Below are 25,437 nucleotides of genomic sequence, written 5' to 3'. Positions count from 1 at the left end.
ATACAGATGGCTCTCTGTATCCACCCGGAAAGCTCCTCCGGGTCTATTGGAGAGCCGTCAATTCTGGCCGATTCGGCCATTTCAAAAATTTGGGCCAGAGGACCAAAGATGTCTAGGAGCTTGTCCTGGCAACTCCTCAGCGCTGAATCTAACCCTTTACGGGGATTCCAGCCGGTTTTGGCCAGGAACTGGGTCATCTTCGGATCCACCGAAGGCGTCTCACAGACCTTGCTTGGTACTAAGGGTCTGGGACATTCGGACCTAAGCTTACTGCGTGCCTCCTTACTGAGAGGACGACGCGCCCAGTGCTCCAGATAGGTGCTCACGTGGGCTGTTGGCAGCCATTCTGATGACCTGGGGTGGTGAAGGGCATCAGGGTCAAACAAGGGGTTGCCAGAGGGATCCACCAGGGAAAGAGCCGCACTAGGGGCGGTGGCGGCAGGAGCCGCAGACCCAGAGGTGGAAGGCACAGGGTCAGTAGTGCCAGGGATGTCATAATCCATCTCCTCCCCAGAGTGGCCGCTCGCCTCCGCGTTAGCCTCCGCATCAGAATCCAACTCTGATTCTATATCACTGAGTAGTGCTCTAGCACTTTTCCATGTACGCGCCCTTTCTGCCTGGCGCGGCAAGGCTCTTTTGCGCGATCTATGCGCGCTATCAATGGTGGCTGAGCTCACACCGGTCTGTCTCTCCTGTACATGAGGAGTCTCACCAGCGGCAGGCTGCGGATGAGTCACAGGCGTCAGACTAGAGGGGCCAGGGGCATGGGCAGATAAGGCCTGGGCAATTGTTTGGGAAATCATGGATGACATGGATCCCATGGCCTCAATGATTGCGCTGGATACAGAGCGCTGTAATTCTAGGGCCTGCATGCTCGTATCAGACCTTCCAGGGTCCCCAGATGGTGGTGGGGTAGGCCTGGATGGGGATCGGTCAGAAGACATATTAGACGTCTAAGGTGATACTAATAATAATAATAAGGCACCCTGTGAACCTAAGGGGAACTTAATTAGGGCAAGGGGAAAACTTGACCAACCAAAACTACTCGACGAGGGGTTAGTCACCCCAGGAGCCGCAGAGAAGGAAGCGCTGCCGTCCGGTGCTGAAGCGAAGCCGAAATCCCGCGAGAGTACGCACAGGGTATCCACAAAATGGCCGCCGAGATCTCGCGAGATCTCGCGGCCGCGGGAAAGCAAATCGGGACTTGCGCCGGAGCGACGCGATGCCGTGGAGCGCAGCGAGAGGTAAGGGGGACAATACCAGGGCCTGGGGAACACTACCGGACGCAGGACCCGGCCACAGGCAAAGCGGAGCAACAAATGGGGAACCGTCAGTCACAAAATCACAGCCGGAGGAACCGGCACCCCACGATGGGGGAGAAATAAAAGATGGGTAGAAAGGAGGGGGGGTGACCCCCCAAGGAGGTAAAGAGGGCCCAGAAGAAACCAAAAGGATACAAAGGCCCCAAGACAATAAAATAAGGACAGAGGATAAGAATCCCAATAAGCAAAAACGCATACAATATGGAATCCTGAGCGAACTAAAGCTCAGAAAAACAATCCTATAACCACAGCAAACAAGTAAAAAGCCTATAGCAAAATAGAGGTTACTTATCTTGGTGGAGCAGCAAAGAAAGAGGAAGTTGATGAAGAGGACACTGCTTATTATAGGATCTATCAGGGGAGGGGCCTGTATTGTTATGATTATGTAAATTTCTTCTTTGCTGCTATTGGTGGAAAGTAAAGAAGGAGATAGCAATATGAGCCTCCGTGTCTTGATGTAAAACTCAGGATCAGTACAGGATAAGTAATGTATGTACACAGTGACTGCACCAGCAGAATAGTGAGTGCAGCTCTGGAGTATAATACAGGATGTAACTCAGGATCAGTACAGGATAAGTAATGTATGTACACAGTGACTGCACCAGCAGAATAGTGAGTGCAGCTCTGGAGTATAATGTAATGCAGGTGCACAGTAAGTGCAGCTCTGTAATATAATATCACTGACATTACAATAATGTAGCTGTTGTGTATGTTTTTGGAATATAAGGGGAATTTGTTGGCTCTTGGTAAGAGGGGGGCACTATTGTATCATCTCAGCAGTGGGCGCTTTGATATCAACCTGGGCTCCAAAGGTGTAGGAGAAAAAATTAACATTTGTAGCTGTCTTTGAATAATTTATCATTAGGGTCAGTATTTTTGAATCAAAGTCTATTAGACTTTTTTGATATCTTGGCTGGGTCCCGAGAAAAATTTTCTCTAGTTTTCCCCAGGAACCCTAGTCTGACTCTTGTGACTTCTGGGGCCCCTTTCTAGAGAAGGAGCCCACCAAAGGCTGTTCCACCCCTCTTTCCAGAGGAACTGTATTCAGATGGGGAAATTACCAACAGTCATGCTATAGGTATTGAGTCAAAGAAATACCTCGCTCTTCTGTCCTGGATGGTAAAGGGATGGTGGCCAGGCTGATCTTTTCTGAGCCCCTTTCTCATTTGTGCACTATCGATCCCAGCAGACTTAAACACATCTAATGCAGAACACCAGCTTTGACATTTCCTTCCTGTTTTATTTCTTGTATTTCTTTACTTTTAGTGCCAGCAGAAAACAACATAAAAAATGGGGTATTGTGCCCGGCCTGCTATTCATCCACCAAGGAAATGTGTGTAGCCACGCATTCAATGAGGTGCACCGGAGAAGAGAAGTACTGCATCACGTATGAATGGAAAGCCCCATTTGGTAATCAAACACAAAAATGGCTGATTGTCACATTGTGTTCCAAGGGATGACATATTCTCCTGGCAGCATCTTGCCACAATGCTTCATGGTGCTACAGTAGACTGTACGCACCTGGGCTCCAAAGTTACTTCTCACCCATAATGGCCAGGTTAATGCCAGGATTATCACCATCTTCAAAAACTCCTAAATGACCCCCCACACAAAACCCCATCCCCTCTCCAAAAAAACAAAAGCAAAGTTTTTTTAAACACTAAGTTTAATTTTGGACTTTCCCACGGAGAATCTTTGGGTAGCTAGGTGCACTGGTCGAGGCAGGAATGGTAGTTAGGTGCATGGGCCAAGGCAGAAACTGGATGGTACATAAGTAGGTCAAAGCAGGAATGGGATTCAGATGGCGCCTTGGTCAAGGCAAGAATGGTAGTCAGATGGTGCATGGGTCAAAGAAGGAAGGGTAGTCAGATGGACAGGAATGGTAGTCAGATTGTACATGGGCTAAGGCAGAAATTATAGTCAGATGGTGCATAAGTCAAAGCAGGAATGGAAGTCATATGGCACATGGGCCAAGGCAGGAATGGTAGTGTAACAGCGGCAGCAGTGATCTGCTGCCAGTGTTTCCTTTCAGCCCCGGCCACAGCATGCTTGCTGCTTGTTTCCTGCAGCATTTCCTTGAGGGTCACTCGCGTGTCACTTGCTGTGCTTTATAGGTTGGATCATGTGACTTCGCTGACCAATCCTAGCCCTCCTGCACATATATAAGTGGCTCAGCCCCCTTCCCAGATGCCTCAGTGTCAAGGTCCTTGTGTCCTGCTAAGGTTCCTGATATCTGCTTGTGTTACTGACTCGTACTTGTATTCCTGGACTCTGCTACCTGTTTGATCCCTGCCTGCTTGCCTTGACTTTCCTGTTGCCGACCTGGGTGGCCTGACCTGTACCTGTGCCGCCTGCCCTGACCTATTGTCTGTCTGACTTTGCCTCTGCCTCATTCTTCAGTCTTTCACTGTTACTCCTGGTTAAGACTCGGCCTGCTGACTACGCTTGTACCTCTGGTAGCTTGCTCAGGTACCTCCTGGTCCACCTGGACCAGCTGCCTCATGTGCCTATCCCCCTCAAGAGGTAGCAACCTGGTGTTCCCCTCGTGAAAGTCTATCCCCACCATCAGGGGTACTGTGAAGATTGAGGGGTTTACTTAGACAACGCCCTTAGAGGAAGTAGGACACGTGGCAAAGTAGGTTCACACCCGCTGGTTCGTGACAGGTAGGCAGATGGTGCATGGGTCAAGGGAGAAAGGGTAGTCAGATGATGCATGGGTCAAAGCAGGAATGGTAGCCAGATTGAGCATGGGCCAAGGCAGAAACTGTAGTCAGTGTACAGGTCAAAATAGTAATAGAAGTCAGATGGTACATGGGTCCAGGCAGAAATGGTAGATGGTGTATGGGTTGAGGCATAATGCTAGTCAAAAGGTGCATACATTGAGACAGGAATGGTAGTCAGATGGTGTGTGGGTGGAGGCAGGAATGGTAGTCAGATGGTGTATGGGTCATGGCAGGAATGGTAGTCATATGGTGTATGGGTCGTGGCAGGAATGGTAGTCAGATGGTGTATGGGTCGCGGCAGGAATGGTAGTCAGATGGTGTATGGGTCGAGGCAGGAATAGTAGTCATATGGTGTATGGGTCGTGGCAGGAATGGTAGTCAGATGGTGTATGGGTCGCGGTAGGAATGGTAGTCAGATGGTGTATGGGTCGAGGCAGGAATGGTAGTCATATGGTGTATGGGTCGTGGCAGGAATGGTAGTCAGATGGTGTATGGGTCATGGCAGGAATGGTAGTCAGATGGTGTATGGGTCATGGCAGGAATGGTAGTCAGATGGTGTATGGGTCGCGGCAGGAATGGTAGTCGGATGGTGTATGGGTCACGTCAAGAATGGTGGTCAGATGGTGTATGGGTCATGGCAGGAATGGTGGTCAGGTGGTGTATGGGTCGCGGCAGAAATGGTAGTCAGATGGTGTATGGGTCACGTCAGGAATGGTAGTCAGATGGTGTATGGGTCACGGCAGGAATGGTAGTCAGATGGTGTATGGGTCGCGGCAGGAATGGTAGTCGGATGGTGTATGGGTCACGTCAAGAATGGTGGTCAGATGGTGTATGGGTCATGGCAGGAATGGTAGTCAGATGGTGTATGGGTCATGGCAGGAATGGTAGTCAGATGGTGTATGGGTCATGGCAGGAATGGTAGTCAGATGGTGTATGGGTCGCGACAGGAATGGTAGTCAGATGGTGTATGGGTGGCGACAGGAATGGTAGTCAGATGGTGTATGGGTCGCGGCAGGAATGGTAGTCAGATGGTGTATGGGTCGAGGCAGGAATAGTAGTCAGATGGTGTATGGGTCACGTCAGGAATGGTAGTCAGATGGTGTATGGGTCGAGGCAGGAATAGTAGTCAGATGGTGTATGGGTCACGTCAGGAATGGTAGTCAGATGGTGTATGGGTCATGGCAGGAATGGTAGTCAGATGGTGTATGGGTCGCGGCAGGAATGGTAGTCGGATGGTGTATGGGTCGTGGCAGGAATGGTGGTCAGGTGGTGTATGGGTCGCGGCAGGAATGGTAGTCAGATGGTGTATGGGTCGAGGCAGGAATAGTAGTCAGATGGTGTATGGGTCACGTCAGGAATGGTAGTCAGATGGTGTATGGGTCGAGGCAGGAATAGTAGTCAGATGGTGTATGGGTCACGTCAGGAATGGTAGTCAGATGGTGTATGGGTCATGGCAGGAATGGTAGTCAGATGGTGTATGGGTCGCGGCAGGAATGGTAGTCGGATGGTGTATGGGTCGTGGCAGGAATGGTGGTCAGGTGGTGTATGGGTCGCGGCAGAAATGGTAGTCAGATGGTGTATGGGTCACGGCAGGAATGGTAGTCAGATGGTGTATGGGTCGCGGCAGGAATAGTAGTCAGATGGTGTATGGGTCGTGGCAGGAATGGTAGTCAGATGATGTATGGGTCGCGGCAGGAATGGTAGTCAGATGGTGTATGCAGACACAGAAACCAAAGGAACCACGATGCTTAAACTCTGAGTAATGGAGTGGGGGTAAGGAGCTACTTAATGGGAATCTGTCACCATGATCTTGCACCATTATCTGCTTTAATACATGAGTAGTCCTGCCGATAGAAAGACCAGATTGCTGTTTTTTATTTTCCTACTGACCCCCGTTCCTCCACTGAAGGCTGTGTTGGTCCCATGTTCATATGTGCCCGCATTGCTGAGAAAAATTACATTTTAATATATGTAAATTAGTCTCTAGGAGCAACGGGGGTGTTGCCGTTACTCCTAGAGGCTCTGCTTTCTTCAACTGCCGAACCCTCTGCACTTTGATTGGCAGGTCCAGGAATTGAAAACATCAACCAACCTGCCCCTGTGGATAGGGTGTCCTGGAGAGGGTGGAGGGGGTCTCCTGGGCAACAATGATGCTTAAAATATCATCAGATATGGATTTAGGGTCCTCTCCACACCTGTCTATGTGGAGAGGGTCTCCTGGAGATGGTGGAGAGGGTCTCCTGGAGAGGGTGGAGAGGGTCTCCTGGAGAGGGTGGAGAGGGTCTCCTGGAGAGGGTGGCGAGTTTCTCCTGGAGACGGTGGAGAGGGTCTCCTGGAGAGGGTGGCGAGGGTCTCCTGGAGAAGGTGGAGAGGGTCTCCTGGAGAGGGTGGAGAGGGTCTCCTGGGCAACAATGATGCTTAAAATATCATCAGATATGGATTTAGGGTCTTTTAATTAGATTGCCAACTGGCTCCTGCGCAAAAAAGAGTACTGTAGCTTTAAATGATGACGTGCAGTACTATCTGTATATATGTGAACAGCTCAAGCTCTGTAGCACACGCAGTACACTAACTCACCGATCCTGTCCCTAATGATAAAACCTGTGTTTCCGTCAAGGAATTCAATCTACCTAACTAAATATACCTTCCCAGTCCCTAACACTGTCCCTGTAGGACCGTACGCTGGCTGTCTTGTGTGTCTAATTGCCGTGGACAAGCTGAGAATACTCATTGCTTCTCCGCTTGGGACCTTACATAGTCTATATTGTCCCTCTTGATTGGCTGTGAGGTTGACTGCATGCTGTTATGGTCAGGTCCGCCCACTCAGCATCATGTGATCCTCATCTTCATCTTCCCTGCACTTTTATATGTAAAACCACCAAAACTTCGGTTTCCTTTAGAAGTAAAATTTTAAAGAAATTTTTAAAAGATTTGAGTTGCTTAAAATGAATTTGCAAATCTCTAGCCACAACAAATCTGCCAGTGACAACCCCGAGGCGCAGTGGCGTTGTCTTAGTAGTCAGCCAAACATGATGGAAACTGAATTTGAAACAGTTTGACTGAAAGGAGAAGGGGCGGAAGTGAATGATGACGGTTGTGTCAGTGCATGATGGTGGGCAGCAACACCTGACCCCTGCCTACCCTCCAGCTCCACCTCTTCACTGACCTCTCTTACATATTTTTCCAGACACATTGAGTATCAGCGCAATGGGCTGTGCCTCGAAAAATGTCTGCAAAGGAAATGGATTTTTAAGCGTTTTAGCGAAACCAAAATCATTGGAAGAAATAAAATGTACGAATGTCACCAACGCTGAGCCATTGAGGACGGGTAAGTAAAAGAGATGCACTGCAGTGTGAGAGATGGGTGGATGGATCGATAGATAGATCACCTGGCTCCCCGACTGGGATAGTTGATGGATGCTCCTAGTGCTTCCCGAGGACTCCAAGCACTCCACTTGACACCGTAAGCACCGCCGACCCGACAAACCGCCCCAGCTTGGTTGGGATCTCGTCATATTCTACCCACCCTGGACCTACGACAAGGTTTCCAGGTTCCAGTGGGTGACCCTCTCTTCTTTCAGAGAACGATGCAGGAACAAGCTCTTACAAGAGCTAGAGATTATACTCTGGAGACTATAATGATTATATCAATCCCCAGAGTGTAGTTCTCCGATCCCCCAAACATGAGCCCATTCATGAAGGGTAGAACTTAATGAGGCTACATGCCAGCTTTTTATGCAGGTCTTCCAGCAAGGGACACTCCCCATTGGGACCTTGTGGAAGACTGAGACAGTTTTTACATAAACCAATCACAGGCAGTAACAGGCAGAAAACACACACGTGATACAATTCATCAACACAATGGGATAACGTAATTATTTACAGGCAGAAAGTACCCATTTTTCCCTTTGTAGAATAATGATCCGTGGGGGGGGGGGGTCTCCATAGTTCTCTGGGTCCATAGGAAGGAGGCTAGCCCTCAGGCCTCTCCAGCAGCCCCAGTGATGGTTCAGTCCGTCACAGGTGGATAATAGATAGATATCTTCCTTAGTGTTAAGTGTGAATATTCGAATAGAGAATATTTATCGCGAATATCGCAACTTCGCTAATTTGTGAATATTTTGAATATAGTGCTATATATTCGCTATATCGAATATTCGTCATTTTTTTACATCTGAAAACATGATTCCTCCCTGCTTCTTTTTTGTGAGTCATTGGCCCACAAGAAACTTAAGCAGGAAGGAATCATGTTTTCACATGGAAAAAAAATTGCGAATATTCTAAAATACGAATATATAGCAATATAGCGAATATATTCATTATTTTGTTTTTTATTTTTAATGTGTACTGTTATTCCACTTCGGCATACTCCTCCCCGACAAGTGTCCCCGTCACCATGGGAATGCCTGTGGGTTAGAAAATACCATCGGATCAGATTTTTCCCCGAGATCGTGAAAACTCAGATCCGATGGTATATTCTAACCCACTGCTGTTCCCATGGTGACGGGATGCTTGTCAGGGAGGAGTATGCCAAAGTGGAATAACAGTACACATTGGGAAAAAAAAGACGCTATAACATTGTTTTTTAGAATATTCGGCATATTCTAAAACAAGAATATATAGCAATATAGCGAATATTCGCTAAATACAAATATAGAGCAATTTAGCTAATATAGTGCTATAATCTTTTTTTATAGTCTTATTTTTTTTTTCTCTTCTGAACTCCAGATTTGGAAAAAATGTACACTATTAAAAAAAAATATATTATAGCACTATATTAGCTAAATTGCTCTGTTTGTATTTTCTCGAATATTCGCTATATTGCTATATATTCTTGTTTTAGAATGTGACGAATATTCTTAAAACTAATATATAGCACTATATTTACTGCTATATATTCTTTTTTGATCAACTTCTTATTACGCGATTTTTAAAATTTAGATTAATCGCAATCGCAAAAAAAAATATCGAATACGAATATTTGTAAATATGAAACAAATATTCTAGCGAATATTCGCGAAATATCGCAAATTCGAATATGGGACCTGCCGCTCATCACTAATCTTCCTATAGTGTCAGCCTTCCTGAAAAAGTGTCTCAGTGGTCAAGTGGATATATTATAGATGAGTGGCACAGAACTACCCCTTTAAAGATCTATTGGTTTGGACACATCCTAGGTAATGCTGTAATTACTTTTTCTCTTGTGTTCTTCTAGGACATTTTCTGTGGTGCTTCTTCTGCCACGATTACAATGTCAAGAACTGTTCAGACCAGGCATACCTGTGCTCGCCCGAGCAGGACGTCTGTGTGTTTGAAAGAACAAGGAGCATATACAGTATAAGTTCTTCACATTTCCTTCCATAGATCTTTTCTTCCTTCCTTCCCCTTTCCTTCCATAGATCTTTCCTTCCTTCTGTTTTCCTACCATAGATCTTTCCTTCCATAGATCTGTCTACAATAATTATTCAGAAGACAGCTTTCTCCTTTTAAATTCTACAGTCTGGAAAACTCTTTCTCTAAACGAGGAGCAATTGCTGATCTGCTGATTGACCCAATCATGGCCACTAAGTCTGCACTAGCCATGCATTTTTCCTGTAGCGGCCACTGCAGGAGAAAAGTGGTATTACATGGCACCTATACAAATGAAAGAGTGACCATATAATATGTGTTCATGATGAGTCTTCTGAGCAGTTTCCCACAGTGGCTCTCCCCTGAGGATATATAGAGCAGATAATACCTCTATACACTGGTTTATGTTGGTTTCTTTTTTTTCCCAGACAGAAGAGAAGAAGTAGAAATTACCAAACGATGCGGTAAATCCATTGAATGTAGCAGAGCTGGAAGCATACGAAGCTCAACCAAGACTATCTACATGAATACCACCTGTTGTGACTATAACGTATGCCAGGCGCCAATACCAGACTGTGAGTGTCCCTTTACATTGGTCTTTTAGTCATTAGGGATTGGAGCCTACACATCTGTCCAGTTGAGCAGAGCCCTCTATGGTGCCATTGTAGACATATTCATCAAGTCTAATGTTAGAAGTGGTGCTAATGGAGGGATTTGGACCTTCACTCTCAATAAGCGAAAGGTGGGAATAACTGGAAAAACTGTGACCTATCATGGAAACTCATGAGAAGACTACATGGGTGGCATGGCAGCCATGACTGAGCCACACCCTAGAGGACTCTCAAAATTGTGAAACTTTGCTCATTGTGTACCAAAGGTGCCAAGTGCTCTGCAAAGCTTCTTCATTCTGGGAACTGGCAGGGCCCAAGGAAACGTTACTCCACCTTTCCATTCACTCCTATGAGACAGACAGAATGCTGTCTACGTTAGTAACACAGAAGTGAAGTGAGTGTTGGACTGGTATGCACATTACCACTTAATTCAGCGAGCATTGGCTTGGGAGCCCTTCCTTCTTGTGAGCCCATGTCATTCGATATTTATCTATTCTGTGATAAATACTCTGGTGGGATAACCCCTTTAAGGTGGTTGTCCTATGGCCCGAATATAAAAAAAATTCCCTCAGTACTTTTGAAAAGCTTTCCCCCATCATGAGACTGTAATGTGAATTCAAAAGATTTGAGAATGAATAAGCTTACGCAGGCTAAGTGAATAAATATATTTACTAAGTGTGATTAAATATAAGATAACACTGAAAAATCACATACAGAATAATAAAAGTAAATAAGTATCACTAGCCTAAATATGGGGTAGGGATCTGGCCGGCCATGCTATAACACATGACCAACACCCCATGGTGTACAAGAGTTAGGGCAAATAAATACTTACATCTTACCTAGGATGAAGTTCTTAGTGGAGTCCCACCTAATTGTCAGTTCAGACCACAGTTATTGCCATCAGCCCCTCCTCCAATGTCCATCACGTATGTCTCTGAGATCACTCAGAAATGTAGCCTTATCAGGACAATGGGGGATGGGTACTACATTACAAGGAATATCCCTACACAGAATACTAAAAGTAATATAAAAGAGACAAAATTAAAGGGGACAGAACCAATCAGTACTAAAAAATACCCTTACACTACAGAGACCTAAGGAGTTGTGCTGGGTTTTAATACTGATGACCTCTCCTTTGGGGGGTCCAACTCCCAGCGCCACCACAGATCAGCTGTTTGAAGAGGTAGGGGCTGCTTCCGCTGTGCATCGGCGCAGTGTAATTACAGGGCATTCACTTGAACGGGTCGAGCAGCAAGATGGCGCGCAGGTAATTCTGAAGAGGAGCTGATCGGCAACCCCACTGCACAACCCCTTTCATTTCTATTGCAGGGTTTTTTTCTGATACCAGCCTTTAACCATTTAAGGACATGCCCTAATTTATTTATTTTTTCTTTTCATTGTCGCATTTGAAACCCCCATCTTTTTGATTTTCCCCTCCTCTGTATCAGGGCTTGTTTTATTTGCAGGATGAATTGTATTGATCGGTGGTGCCATTTTGGGGTTGATATAACTTTTCTATTACATTTTATTAACTCTTTCTGAAGGGAGGAGGAGGATAAAAAACAAACAAAAAAACAGCTTTTTTAACTTCTGAAATTTTTCATAGTTGACCCCGAAGTATAAATGACATATGTTGCCTTTATTTTGTGGTTCAGTACAATTACGGCGATACCAAATATACAGAGGTAGAGTTGAGCGAACACCTGGATGTTCGGGTTCGAGAAGTTCGGCCGAACATCCCGGAAATGTTCGGGTTCGGGATCCGAACCCGATCCGAACTTCGTCCCGAACCCGAACCCCATTGAAGTCAATGGGGACCCGAACTTTTCGGCACTAAAAAGGCTGTAAAACAGCCCAGGAAAGAGCTAGAGGGCTGCAAAAGGCAGCAACATGTAGGTAAATCCCCTGCAAACAAATGTGGATAGGGAAATGAATTAAAATAAAAATTAAATAAATAAAAATTAACCAAAATCAATTGGAGAGAGGTCCCATAGCAGAGAATCTGGCTTCACGTCACCCACCACTGTAAGAGTCCATTTTCATAAATTTAGGCCCAGCACCCAGGCAGAGGAGAGAGGTCCCGTAACAGAGAATCTGTCTTCATGTCAGCAGAGAATCAGTCTGCATGTCATAGCAGAGAATGAGGCTTCACGTCAGCCACCACTGCAACAGTCCATTGGCATATATTTAGGCCCAGCACACAGGCAGAGGAGAGAGGTCCCGTAACAGAGAATCTGGCTTCATGTCAGCAGAGAATCATTCTGCATGTCATAGCAGAGAATCAGGCTTCACGTCACCCAACATTGGAACAGTCCATTGGCATATATTTAGGCCCCGGCACCCAGACAGAGGAGAGGTTCATTCAAGTTTTGGTAGCCTCGCAATATAATGGTAAAATGAAAATAAAAATAGGATTGAATGAGGAATTGCCCTGGAGTCCAATAATATATGGTTAAGGGGAGGTAGTTAATGTCTAATCTGGACAAGGGACGGACAGATCCTGTGGGATCCATGCCTGGTTCATTTTTATGAACGTCAGCTTGTCCACATTGGCTGTAGACAGGCGGCTGCGTTTGTCTGTAATGACGCCCCCTGCCGTGCTGAATACACGTCCAGACAAAACGCTGGCCGCCGGGCAGGCCAGCACCTCCAAGGCATAAAAGGCTAGCTCTGGCCACGTGGACAATTTAGAGACCCAGAAGTTGAATGGGGCCGAACCATCAGTCAGTACGTGGAGGGGTGTGCACACGTACTGTTCCACCATGTTAGTGAAATGTTGCCTCCTGCTAACACGTTGCGTATCAGGTGGTGGTGCAGTTAGCTGTGGCGTGTTGACAAAAGTTTTCCACATCTCTGCCATGCTAACCCTGCCCTCAAAGGAGCTGGCATTGACACAGCTGCCTTGGCGACCTCTTGCTCCTCCTCTGCCTTGGCCTTGGGCTTCCACTTGTTCCCCTGTGACATTTGGGAATGCTCTCAGTAGCGCGTCTACCAACATGCGCTTGTACTCGCGCATCTTCCTATCACGCTCCAGTGCAGGAAGTAAGGTGGGCACATTGTCTTTGTAGCGTGGATCCAGCAGGGTGGCAACCCAGTAGTCCGCACAGGTTAAAATGTGGGCAACTCTGCTGTCGTTGCGCAGGCACTGCAGCATGTAGTCACTCATGTGTGCCAGGCTGCCCAGGGGTAAGGACAAGCTGTCCTCTGTGGGAGGCGTATCGTCATCGTCCTGCCTTTCCCCCCAGCCACGCACCAGTGATGGACCCGAGCTGCGTTGGGTGCCACCCTGCTGTGACCATGCTTCATCCTCATCCTCCTCCACCTCCTCCTCATCCTCGTCCTCCTCGTCCTCCAGTAGTGGGCCCTGTCTGGCCACATTTGTACCTGGCCTCTGCTGTTGCCAAAAACCTCCCTCTGAGTCACTTCGAAGAGACTGGCCTGAAAGTGCTAAAAATGACCCCTCTTCCTCCTCCTCCTCCTCCTCCTCCTCCTGGGCCACCTCCTCTTGCATCATCGCCCTAAGTGTTTTCTCAAGGAGACATAGAAGTGGTATTGTAACGCTGATAACGGCGTCATCGCCACTGGCCATGTTGGTGGAGTACTCGAAACAGCGCAACAGGGCACACAGGTCTCGCATGGAGGCCCAGTCATTGGTGGTGAAGTGGTGCTGTTCTGTAGTGCGACTGACCCGTGCGTGCTGCAGCTGAAACTCCACTATGGCCTGCTGCTGCTCGCACAGTCTGTCCAGCATGTGCAAGGTGGAGTTCCACCTGGTGGGCACGTCGCATATGAGGCGGTGAGCGGGAAGGCCGAAGTTACGCTGTAGCGCAGACAGGCGAGCAGCAGCAGGATGTGAACGCCGGAAGCGCGAACAGACGGCCCGCACTTTATGCAGCAGCTCTGACATGTCGGGGTAGTTGTGAATGAACTTCTGCACCACCAAATTCAGCACATGCGCCAAGCAAGGGATGTGCGTCAAATTGGCTAGTCCCAGAGCTGCAACGAGATTTCGCCCATTATCGCACACCACCAGGCCGGGCTTGAGGCTCACCGGCAGCAACCACTCGTCGGTCTGTTGTTCTATACCCCGCCACAACTCCTGTGCGGTGTGGGGCCTGTCCCCCAAACATATGAGTTTCAGAATGGCCTGCTGACGTTTACCCCGGGCTGTGCTGAAGTTGGTGGTGAAGGTGTGTGGCTGACTGGATGAGCAGGTGGAAGAAGAGGAGGAGGAAGCCGAGAAGGAGGAGGTGGCAACAGGAGGCAAAGAATGTTGCCCTGCGATCCTTGGCGGCGGAAGGACGTGCGCCAAACAGCTCTCCGCCTGGGGCCCAGCTGCCACTACATTTACCCAGTGTGCAGTTAGGGAGATATAGCGTCCCTGGCCGTGCTTACTGGTCCACGTATCTGTGGTTAGGTGGACCTTGCCACAGATGGCGTTGCGCAGTGCACACTTGATTTTATCGGATACTTGGTTGTGCAGGGAAGGCACGGCTCTCTTGGAGAAGTAGTGGCGGCTGGGAACAACATACTGTGGGACAGCAAGCGACATGAGCTGTTTGAAGCTGTCTGTGTCCACCAGCCTGAATGACAGCATTTCATAGGCCAGTAGTTTAGAAATGCTGGCATTCAGGGCCAGGGATCGAGGGTGGCTAGGTGGGAATTTACGCTTTCTCTCAAATGTTTGTGAGATGGAGAGCTGAACGCTGCCGTGTGACATGGTTGAGACGCTTGGTGACGGAGGTGGTGGTGGTGGTGTTGGTGGTACATCCCCTGTTTGCTGGGCGGCAGGTGCCAACGTTCCTCCAGAGGCGGAGGAAGAGGCCGAGGCGGCAGCAGCAGAAGAGGTAGCAGGGGGAGCCTGAGTGACTTCCTTGGTTTTAAGGTGTTTACTCCACTGCAGTTCATGCTTTGCATGCAGGTGCCTGGACATGCAGGTTGTGCTCAGGTTCAGAACGTTAATGCCTCGCTTCAGGCTCTGATGGCACAGCGTGCAAACCACTCGGGTCTTGTCGTCAGCACATTGTTTGAAGAAGTGCCATGCCAGGGAACTCCTTGAAGCTGCCTTTGGGGTGCTCGGTCCCAGATGGCGGCGGGCAGTAGCAGGCGGAGTCTCTTGGCGGCGGGTGTTCTGCTTTTGCCCACTGCTCCCTCTTTTGCTACGCTGTTGGCTCGGTCTCACCACTGCCTCTTCCTCCGAACTGTGAAAGTCAGTGGCACGACCTTCATTCCATGTGGGGTCTAGGACCTCATCGTCCCCTGCATCGTCTTCCACCCAGTCTTGATCCCTGACCTCCTGTTCAGTCTGCACACTGCAGAAAGACGCAGCAGTTGGCACCTGTGTTTCGTCATCATCAGAGACATGCTGAGGTGGTATTCCCATGTCCTCATCATCAGGAAACATAAGTGGTTGTGCGTCAGTGCATTCTATGTCTTTCACCGCTGGGGAAGGGCTAGGTGGATGCCCTTGGGAAACCCTGCCAGCGGAGTCTTCAAACAGCATAAGAGACTGCTGCATAACTTGAGGCTGAGACAGTTTCCCTGGTATGCATGGGGGTGATGTGACAGACTGATGGGCTTGGTTTTCAGGCGCCATCTGTGCGCTTTCTGCAGAAGACTGGGTGGGAGATAATGTGAACGTGCTGGATCCACTGTCGGCCACCCAATTGACTAATGCCTGTACCTGCTCAGGCCTTACCATCCTTAGAACGGCATTGGGCCCCACCATATATCGCTGTAAATTCTGGCGGCTACTGGGACCTGAGGTAGTTGGTACACTAGGACGTGTGGCTGTGGCAGAACGGCCACGTCCTCACCCAGCACCAGAGGGTCCACTAACACCACCACGACAATGTCCGCGTCCGCGTCCCTTACTAGATGTTTTCCTCATTGTTATCGTTCACCACAACAACAAAAATATTATTTGGCCCAATGTATTGAATTCAAATTCAGCTGGATATAAATTTGAGGCCTAGTATTTAGGTGCTGGGTGACAGGTATGGGTTTAGTGACAGAATTAGACTGGGATATGCACAGTAGCGTGTGTGTGAAGTTATTCTGAATGACCCTATGTGCACCTTGAATATTATATACCCTTTTAGGGATAGATTTCAAATAGCTCTGATATAGGAGAAACCACTAAATTTTTAAATTGCTAAATTGGGAATTGTATTTCAACCCAGAACAAAAAATGTGCTTTGACGGACACTAAATAACTTTCCCAGCCACAACAGGACAGCGGTAACGAGAGATTTAGCGGGATATAAATTTGAGGCCTAGTATTTAGGCGCTGGGTGACAGGTATGGATTTAGTGACAGAATTAGACTGGGATATGGCCAAAAAATAACCACACTATTGCTGGTTAAATGCACTTGGTGACGGGCGCAGCTTGCCCCTGATGTAGTATATGGCCAAAAAATGAACAGACTATTGCTGGTTAAATGCACTTGGTGTCACAGCTTGACCAACCACACTACTGAGGGTTAAATGCACTTGGTGACGGGCGCAGCTTGCCCCTGATGTAGTATATGGCCAAAAAATAAACAGACTATTGCTGGTTAAATGCACTTGGTGTGACAGCTTCACCCTGATGTAGGCTTTAGCCAAAAAACAACCACACCATTGAGGGTTAAATGCACTTGGTCGCAGCTTGGATGCACTTGGTCGCAGCACCGCACAAGACACAAAATGGCCGCCGATCACCCCAGAAAAAAGTGACTGACAAACGGTCTGTGCAGCCTAAAAACAGTGAGTGAGCATTTGAATTTCAGCAGCTCAATGATGCACAGCTGCAGATCGATTAATGAAGTGAAGTCCTTTGGAGGAGTTAATCTGCCTAATCTCGCCCTACTGTCGCAGCCGCAACCTCTCCCTACGCTAATCAGAGCAGAGTGACGGGCGGCGCTATGTGACTCCAGCTTAAATAGAGGCTGGGTCACATGGTGCTCTGGCCAATCACAGCCATGCCAATAGTAGGCATGGCTGTGATGGCCTCTTGGGGCAAGTAGTATGACGCTTGTTGATTGGCTGCTTTGCAGCCTTTCAAAAAGCGCCAAGAAAGCGTCACAAAAGCGCCAAGAAAGCGACGAACACCGAACCCGAACCCGGACTTTTACGAAAATGTCCGGGTTCGGGTCCGTGTCACGGACACCCCAAAATTCGGTACGAACCCGAACTATACAGTTCGAGTTCGCTCATCCCTATACAGAGGTTTTCTCGTGTTACTATATTTCCACAATAAAATCATCTAAAATAATTGTTTTGCACCCTATATTCTGACACCCATAGCTTTTTATTGTTCTTTTGCTGTAGCTGAGTGTGCGAGATTTTTTTCTTCGTGGAGTTTTTTCATTGTACTATTCTGGGGGGGCATGCGACTTTTTGCATTACATTTTTTGGGGAAGCGAGGTGAACAAAAAAACAGCCCTCATGGAGTTGGATAAATAATGCTTTACTGTAGTTTAACAGTACAGGTCGTTATGGATGTGGTCATAACAATATTGCATGTTTTTTTATTTTTTATTTTTGTTGCATAAAGTGATATTATTTTAAAGGTAAAAATAAGATTTTTTTTAATCTCTTTTCCCAGTAGAGGACTGGATCATGCAATCTTCTGATATAATACACTGTACTGCTTCTGTATTGCAGTGTATTATGACTGTCAGCCTAATGCTGACAGTCCTCCTCTTAGGCCCAGCAGAGCCAAGGGCCTTCATTAGGCTTCCAGTGGTCATGACAACCCATTAACACCATGAGATGGTTGTCACACACCTGGCATTGCAGCAGGATTTCAGATGCTGTTGAATGCACCGGCTCAGCTCCAGAACCCAGGCCCCATCAATGTGATGTCAGTGTATGACAGGTAGAACTAGCTGCCCGCTGGTGGGAAAGCATTAAATTAGGAATAATAGCCACCCTCAAAAGAGGAATTGAGAATTTAAAGGAGAACTCCACTTATCACATAATAATGCAGTGATTGCCCCATGTGGAAGACCACTATTGCTCGGTCATAGAACATAAACGTCTTATGTTTCTTTTAGTAAGAGGGACCGTACATCATTTTACAGTATACTGCAGTTTTCTGAAGCCTCCCTCATCTGGGCGGAGCCTGGTGGTCACATGAATGTGTGCACTGTGCACATGAAACCTGACTCCTGTCTAAGTAAAGTGACATCACATAAGGGGGTGGAGTCAGACCCATAGCTGGAGGTCAAGGAGGTAACAGAGCCATGTGCAAAAATATTCCCGTACTTGTTCTAGGGGTGTCAATATTTAAGTTCTTTCGGTCTTCTCTCTCTCTCTTTCTTAGTGCCCTCAGCCAGCATTGAGGAGAATGGACTCACCTGCCCGACTTGCTTTGTCCCAAACTCAGATCGTTGTCTTGGGCGAAGCGGCTTGAAATGCTCCGGAAACGAACAACGCTGCATCCACTACATGAAGACCGAGGTGCAAGGTACGTGCTGGCCTCTATGAGGAGAGCTGATCCTGGCCTTGGGCCCCAAAGCTAAATCTGCACCCCGCACCCGACTACCATCCGCATGCGTTATCTAGGGTCTTCAGATGGACAGGTGATCCCCCCTCCTTAGCTAAACCAATAGGCACTGTAAGAGATCGCTCTCTCTCCGTGGTCGGCACCAGACGTCTCATCAAACAGCTGAAACGGGGCTTTATTTGTCACACCGCTCATCACACCCGGCACAATCAAGTCGTAGCCTCACCTCACAACGTGTTACATCAATGCAAAACAACCAACCCTTGCCCGGCTCGGCGCTCACTTTACAGAGGTCTCCCTAACTCACCCCTAGGTCACTGTTCACACTGCTGTCTACTCCTGGTGGAAGCAGCGAAATACCCTGGGGGAATGGTCCAGCAGTCCTCCTGAGGCCTCTTGCACATGAACGTATGGCTTTTTCTATATTTTGCGGCCCGTTTTTCATGGATCCGTTGTTCAGTTTTTTGTTTCCATTGTGTTTCCGTTTCTGTTACGTTTCCTTTCCGTAGTTCCGCAAAAAATCTCTGTATGGTTTCTGTATGCGATCAGAAACATAACATTTTTAATCATTAATGTCATGTGTTTTAACAGTATACACATGGGCAAAGTGGGCATGGAACCTCAAAAAACGGAAGACAGACAGATGTGTTCTGTAGGCATTCCGTATTTTTGGAGGACCTATTGACTTGAATGTAGCCACGGATAGTTATTTGCGGGCAAGGGTCTATCTTTCAGCGGAACGGATATACAGAAATACGGAAACGGAATGCATACGGAGTACATTCCTGCAAATGGATTCCGCAAAAACAGAATGGAAACAGAAAAAAAAAAAGTTTGTGTGCAAGAGGCCTAGGGACCTAGGGATTATCGGACCTGACCTCACCTCAGACCCGGTGATCGTGGGGAAAACAGCAAATCATAACACAGGTTCCTGCACCGTTCTAGGAGACACGTATCTTCCGTCTTCATATATGAGGCATGTCACTGCCTCACAGTGCATAATGCAAAGTGTCGCCCTTGGATTAGGATGAACCACGTGGTTGTGTGGCTGCGCAGTGTGGACAGGGATGTGGCGGGGCTATGGATGTGCAACAAGTAGGAAAAAGTAAATCACAGAAAAAAGATACAAAACATCCTGCACGATATGATAGTAAATATGCGGATGTGCAAGGCTACATTTATAGGTAGGTTTAGCGTAGGACCTGCCTGAACTGAGACTACCTTGGCGCAGGTAGGTGGGCACAGATGTGTTTTGATCAAAATGTATTGCCTAAGTGTCTCAGATTTTATTACTGGAGTGAGGGCTTGGTCCATATGTTATGTTTGCATCTATTACAAGTAGGGAAAAGTGTCAAAGAGTTTATAATGTAGATTGTAACAAGATAGAGAAAATACAAAGTGGAGTCATGAGCTGGAAACAATGTAACAAGGAACTGAAATGACAAAATGAGCTTTAAAAAGGCAAGAAATAAAACAAAGTTAGGTCATGGTGAAGGTAATATGGATTGAAATAATATTATTCTTCAGGGTTTAGTGAGTGCAGCGCTGGAGTATAATACAGGATGTAACTCAGGATCAGTACCGGATAAGTAATGTATGTACACAGTGACTGCACCAGCAGAATAGGGAGTGCTGCTCTGGAGTATAATACAGGATGTAACTCAGGATCAGTACCGGATAAGTAATGTATGTACACAGTGACTGCACCAGCAGAATAGGGAGTGCTGCTCTGGAGTATAATACAGGATGTAACTCAGGATCAGTACCGGATAAGTAATGTATGTACACAGTGACTGCACCAGCAGAATAGGGAGTACAGCTCTGGAGTATAATACAGGATGTAACTCAGGATCAGTACAGGATAAGTAATGTATGTACACAGTGACTGCACCAGCAGAATAGTGAGTGCAGCTCTGGAGTATAATACAGGATGTAACTCAGGATCAGTACCGGATAAGTAATGTATGTACACGGTGACTGCACCAGCAGAATAGTGAGTGCAGCTCTGGAGTATAATACAGGATGTAACTCAGGATCAGTGCAGGATAAGTAATGTATGTACACAGTGACTGCACCAGCAGAACAGTGAGTGCAGCTCTGGAGTATAATACAGGATGTAACTCAGGATCAGTACAGGATAAGTAATGTATGTACACAGTGACGGCACCAGCAGAATAGTGAGTGCAGCTCTGGAGTATAATACAGGATGTAACTCAGGATCAGTACAGGATAAGTAATGTATGTACACAGTGACTGCACCAGCAGAATAGTGAGTGCAGCTCTGGAGTATAATACAGGATGTGACTCAGGATCAGTACAGGATAAGTAATGTATGTACACAGTGACTGCACCAGCAGAATAGTGAGTGCAGCTCTGGAGTATAATACAGGATGTAACTCAGGATCAGTACAGGATAAGTAATGTATGTACACAGTGACTGCACCAGCAGAATAGGGAGTACAGCTCTGGAGTATAATACAGGATGTGACTCAGGATCAGTACAGGATAAGTAATGTATGTACACAGTGACTGCACCAGCAGAATAGGGAGTACAGCGCTGGAGTATAATACAGGATGTAACTCAGGATCAGTACAGGATAAGTAATGTATGTACACAGTGACTGCACCAGCAGAATAGGGAGTACAGCTCTGGAGTATAATACAGGATGTAACTCAGGATCAGTACAGGATAAGTAATGTATGTACACAGTGACTGCACCAGCAGAATAGTGAGTGCAGCTCTGGAGTATAATACAGGATGTCACTCAGGATCAGTACAGGATAAGTAATGTATGTACACAGTGACTGCACCAGCAGAATAGTGAGTGCAGCTCTGGAGTATAATACAGGATGTAACTCAGGATCAGTACAGGATAAGTAATGTATGTACACAGTGACTACACCAGCAGAATAGTGAGTGCAGCTCTGGAGTATAATACAGGATGTAACTCAGGATCAGTACAGGATAAGTAATGTATGTACACAGTGACTGCACCAGCAGAAGAGTGAGTGCAGCTCTGGAGTATAATACAGGATGTAACTCAGGATCAGTACAGGATAAGTAATGTATGTGCACAATGACTGCACCAGCAGAATAGTGAGTGCAGCTCTGGAGTATAATGCAGGATGTAACTTAGGATCAGTACAGGATAAGTGATGTATGTACACAGTGACTGCACCAGTAGAATAGTGAGTGCAGCTCTGGAGTATAATACAGGATGTCACTCAGGATCAGTACAGGATAAGTAATGTATGTACACAGTGACTGCACCAGCACAATAGTGAGTGCAGCTCTGGAGTGTAATACAGGATGTAACTCAGGATCAGTACAGGATAAGTAATGTATGTGCACAGTGACTACACCAGCAGAATAGTGAGTGCAGCTCTGGAGTATATTACAGGATGTAACTCAGGATCAGTACAGGATAAGTAATGTATGTACACAGTGACTGCACCAGCAGAAGAGTAAGTGCAGCTCTGGAGTATAATACAGGATGTAACTCAGGATCAGTACAGGATAAGTAAAGTATGTACACAGTGACTGCACCAGCAGAATAGTGAATGCAGCTCTGGAGTATAATACAGGATGTAACTCAGGATCAGTACTGGATAAGTAATGTATGTATACAGTGACTGCACCAGCAGAATAGTGAGTGCAGCTCTGGAGTATAATGCAGGATATAATTCAGGATCAGTACAGGATTAGTAATTTATGTACACAGTGACTGCACCAGCAGAATAGGGAGTGCAGCTCTGGAGTATAATACAGGATGTAACTCAGGATCAGTACAGGATAAGTAATTTATGTACACAGTGACTGCACCAGCAGAATAGTGAGTGCAGCTCTGGAGTATAATAAAGGATGTGACTCAGGATCAGTACAGGATAAGTAATGTATGTACACAGTGACTGCACCAGAAGAATAGTGAGTGCAGCTCTGGAGTATAATACAGGATGTAACTCAGAATCAGTACAGGATAAGTAATGTATGTACACAGTGACTGCACCAGCAGAATAGTGAGTGCAGCTCTGGAGTATAATACAGGATGTAACTCAGGATCAGTACAGGATAAGTAATGTATGTACACAGTGACTGCACCAGGAGAAGAGTGAGTGCAGCTCTGGAGTATAATACAGGATGTAACTCAGGATCAGTACAGGATAAGTAATGTATGTGCACAGTGACTGCACCAGCAGAATAGTGAATGCAGCTCTGGAGTATAATACAGGATGTAACTCAGGATCAGTACTGGCTAAGTAATGTATGTACACAGTGACTGCACCAGCAGAATAGTGAGTGCAGCTCTGGAGTATAATACAGGATATAAATCAGGGTCAGTACAGAATAAGTAATGTATGTACACAGTGACTGCACCAGCAGAATAGTGAGTGCAGCTCTGGAGTATAATACAGGATGTAACTCAGGATCAGTACAGGATAAGTAATGTATGTACACAGTGACTGCACCAGCAGAATAGTGAGTGCAGCTCTGGAGTATAATACAGGATATAAATCAGGGTTAGTACAGAATAAGTAATGTATGTACACAGTGACTGCACCAGCAGAATAGTGAGTGCAGCTCTGGAGTATAATACCGGATGTAACTCAGGATCAGTACAGGATAAGTAATGCAATGTATTACACAGTGACCGCACCAGCAGAATAGTGAGTGCAGCTCTGGAGTATAATACAGGATGTAACTCAGGATCAGTACAGGATAAGTAATGTATGTACACAGTGACTGCACCAGCAGAATAGTGAGTGCAGCTCTGGAGTATAATACAGGATGTCACTCAGGATCAGTACAGGATAAGTAATGTATGTACACAGTGACTGCACCAGCAGAATAGTGAGTGCAGCTCTGGAGTATAATACAGGATGTAACTCAGGATCAGTACAGGATAAGTAATGTATGTACACAGTGACTGCACCAGCAGAATAGTGAGTGCAGCTCTGGAGTACAATACAGGATGTAATTCAGGATCAGTGCAGGATAAGTAATGTATGTACACAGTGACTGCACCAGCAGAATAGTGAGTGCAGCTCTGGAGTACAATGCAGGATGTAACTCAGGATCAGTACAGGATTAGTAATTTATGTACACAGTGACTGCACCAGCAGAATAGTGAGTGCAGCTCTCGAGTATAATACAGGATGTAACTCAGGATCAGCACAGGAGAAGTAATGTATGTACACAGTGACTGCACCAGCAGAATAGTGAGTGCAGCTCTGGAGTATAATACAGGATGTAACTCAGGATCAGTACAGGATAAGTAATGTATGTACACAGTGACTGCACCAGCAGAATAGTGAGTGCAGCTCTGGAGTATAATACAGGATGTAACTCAGGATCAGTGCAGGATAAGTAATGTATGTACACAGTGACTGCACCAGCAGAATAGTGAGTGCAGCTCTGGAGTATAATGCAGGATGTAACACAGGATCAGTACAGGATAAGTCATGTAATGTATGTACACATTTACTCCACCAGCAGAATAGTAAGTACAGCTCTGGAGTATAATACAGGATGTAACTCAGGATCAGTACAGGATAAGTAATTTATGTACACATTGACTGCACCAGCAGAATAGTGAGTAGAGCTCTGGAGTATAATACAGGATGTAATTCAGGATCAGTACAGGATAAGTAATGTATGTACACAGTGACTGCACCAGCAGAATAGTGAGTGCAGCTCTGGAGTATAATACAGGATGTAACTCAGGATCAGTACAGGATAAGTAATGTGGTGTATATACACATTGACTCCACCAGCAGAATAGTGAGTGCAGCTCTGGAGTATAATACAGGATGTAACTCAGGATCAGTACAGGAGAAGTAATGTATGTACACAGTGACTGCACCAGCAGAATAGTGAGTGCAGCTCTGGAGTATTATAAAGGATGTGACTCAGGATCAGTACAGGATAAGTAATGTATGTACACAGTGACTGCACCAGCAGAATAGTGAGTGCAGCTCTGGAGTATAATACAGGATGTATCCCAGGATCAGTACAGGATAAGTAATGTATGTACACAGTGACTCCACCAGCAGAATTGTGAGTGCAGCTCTGGAGTATAATACAGGATGTAACTCGGGATCAGTACAGGATAAGTAATGTATGTACACAGTGACTGCACCAGCAGAATAGTGAGTGCAGCTCTGGAGTATAATACAGGATGTAACTCAGGATCAGTACAGGATAAGTAATTTATGTACACAGTGACTGCACCAGCAGAATAGTGAGTGCAGCTCTGAAGTGCAGTAAATAGTATAAGTAATGAAATAGATGTCAACAGCGATAGATTGTTTTTATTAACATAGTAACATAGTTTATAAGGTGAAAAAAAGACAACTGCCCCATCCGATCCATCCAACGAAATTATGAAAAATATTATTAAATTATTAAAAATATAAAAATATTAAAATGTATTAATATTAAAATTATTTTTTTACTTGTCTTTTTCTTGCACCTGATTTCCTCCAGAGATTTCCACTGTGACAGAAAGCTTACATGGCTGCACCACCAATGAGATCTGTGAAGCTGGATCCGGCATGTACCCCCCAGTAGGACGTTACCACAAATCCACAAAGATTGAAGTAATGTGCAGCAGGGCGGTGGGGTGGAGCGCTCCTCTCTGCACTGTCCTGCTCTCTGTCACAGTCATCGTCCTGGCGCTCGTCAGACCCTCATAACTCCACTGTCTTCATATTGACTATTTCATCCTTTTTTGCTGCAGCCACTAGAGCGCAGAAAAGCCAATTATACGTACAATAAATATTCACTGTTAGCAAAATGAAAACCTAACCCTACAGCAAAATGTAAAAGGGCCTCGACATCCAGGGGGCGGCATCTGTCCCGACCCTGCAGCCCCCTGGATGTCTCGGGTGCAGGAGGGCAGCTGGTGGGGAAGGTGCCAGAAATCTCCTCTCCAAGATT

General features: G+C 46.4%; 1 protein-coding gene across 1 annotated transcript; it reads left to right on the top strand.

Moving 5' to 3' along the window:
- The first annotated feature begins 1,222 nt into the window (after positions 1-1,222).
- LOC122922378 (phospholipase A2 inhibitor and Ly6/PLAUR domain-containing protein-like) lies at positions 1,223-25,222 on the top strand. The gene is made up of 6 exons (XM_044272971.1): positions 1,223-1,244; positions 7,233-7,373; positions 9,261-9,380; positions 9,823-9,969; positions 18,318-18,461; positions 24,985-25,222. The coding sequence occupies exons 1-6, from the start codon at positions 1,223-1,225 to the stop codon at positions 25,191-25,193; spliced, it is 783 nt and encodes a 260-aa protein (XP_044128906.1). The 3' UTR covers positions 25,194-25,222.
- Positions 25,223-25,437: the final 215 nt, after the last annotated feature.

The sequence above is a fragment of the Bufo gargarizans genome, unplaced genomic scaffold (genome assembly GCF_014858855.1).
Source record: "Bufo gargarizans isolate SCDJY-AF-19 unplaced genomic scaffold, ASM1485885v1 fragScaff_scaffold_295_pilon, whole genome shotgun sequence".
In the NCBI taxonomy this organism is placed as follows: Eukaryota; Metazoa; Chordata; class Amphibia; order Anura; family Bufonidae; genus Bufo; species Bufo gargarizans.
The sequence above is the reverse complement of the archived record's forward strand: the minus strand, read 5'-3'. Positions and strand labels throughout refer to the sequence as shown.

What these genes read in the sequence shown, in the direction of transcription:
- LOC122922378 (XM_044272971.1), top strand. Translation starts at nt 1,223, where the DNA reads ATGCCGTGGAGCGCAGCGAGAG. An exon ending in CGCTGAGCCATTGAGGACGG is followed by an intron (nt 7,374 to 9,260) that starts GTAAGTAAAAGA and finishes GTGTTCTTCTAG; the next exon opens with GACATTTTCTGTGGTGCTTC. An exon ending in CCAGGCGCCAATACCAGACT is followed by an intron (nt 9,970 to 18,317) that starts GTGAGTGTCCCT and finishes TCTCTTTCTTAG; the next exon opens with TGCCCTCAGCCAGCATTGAG.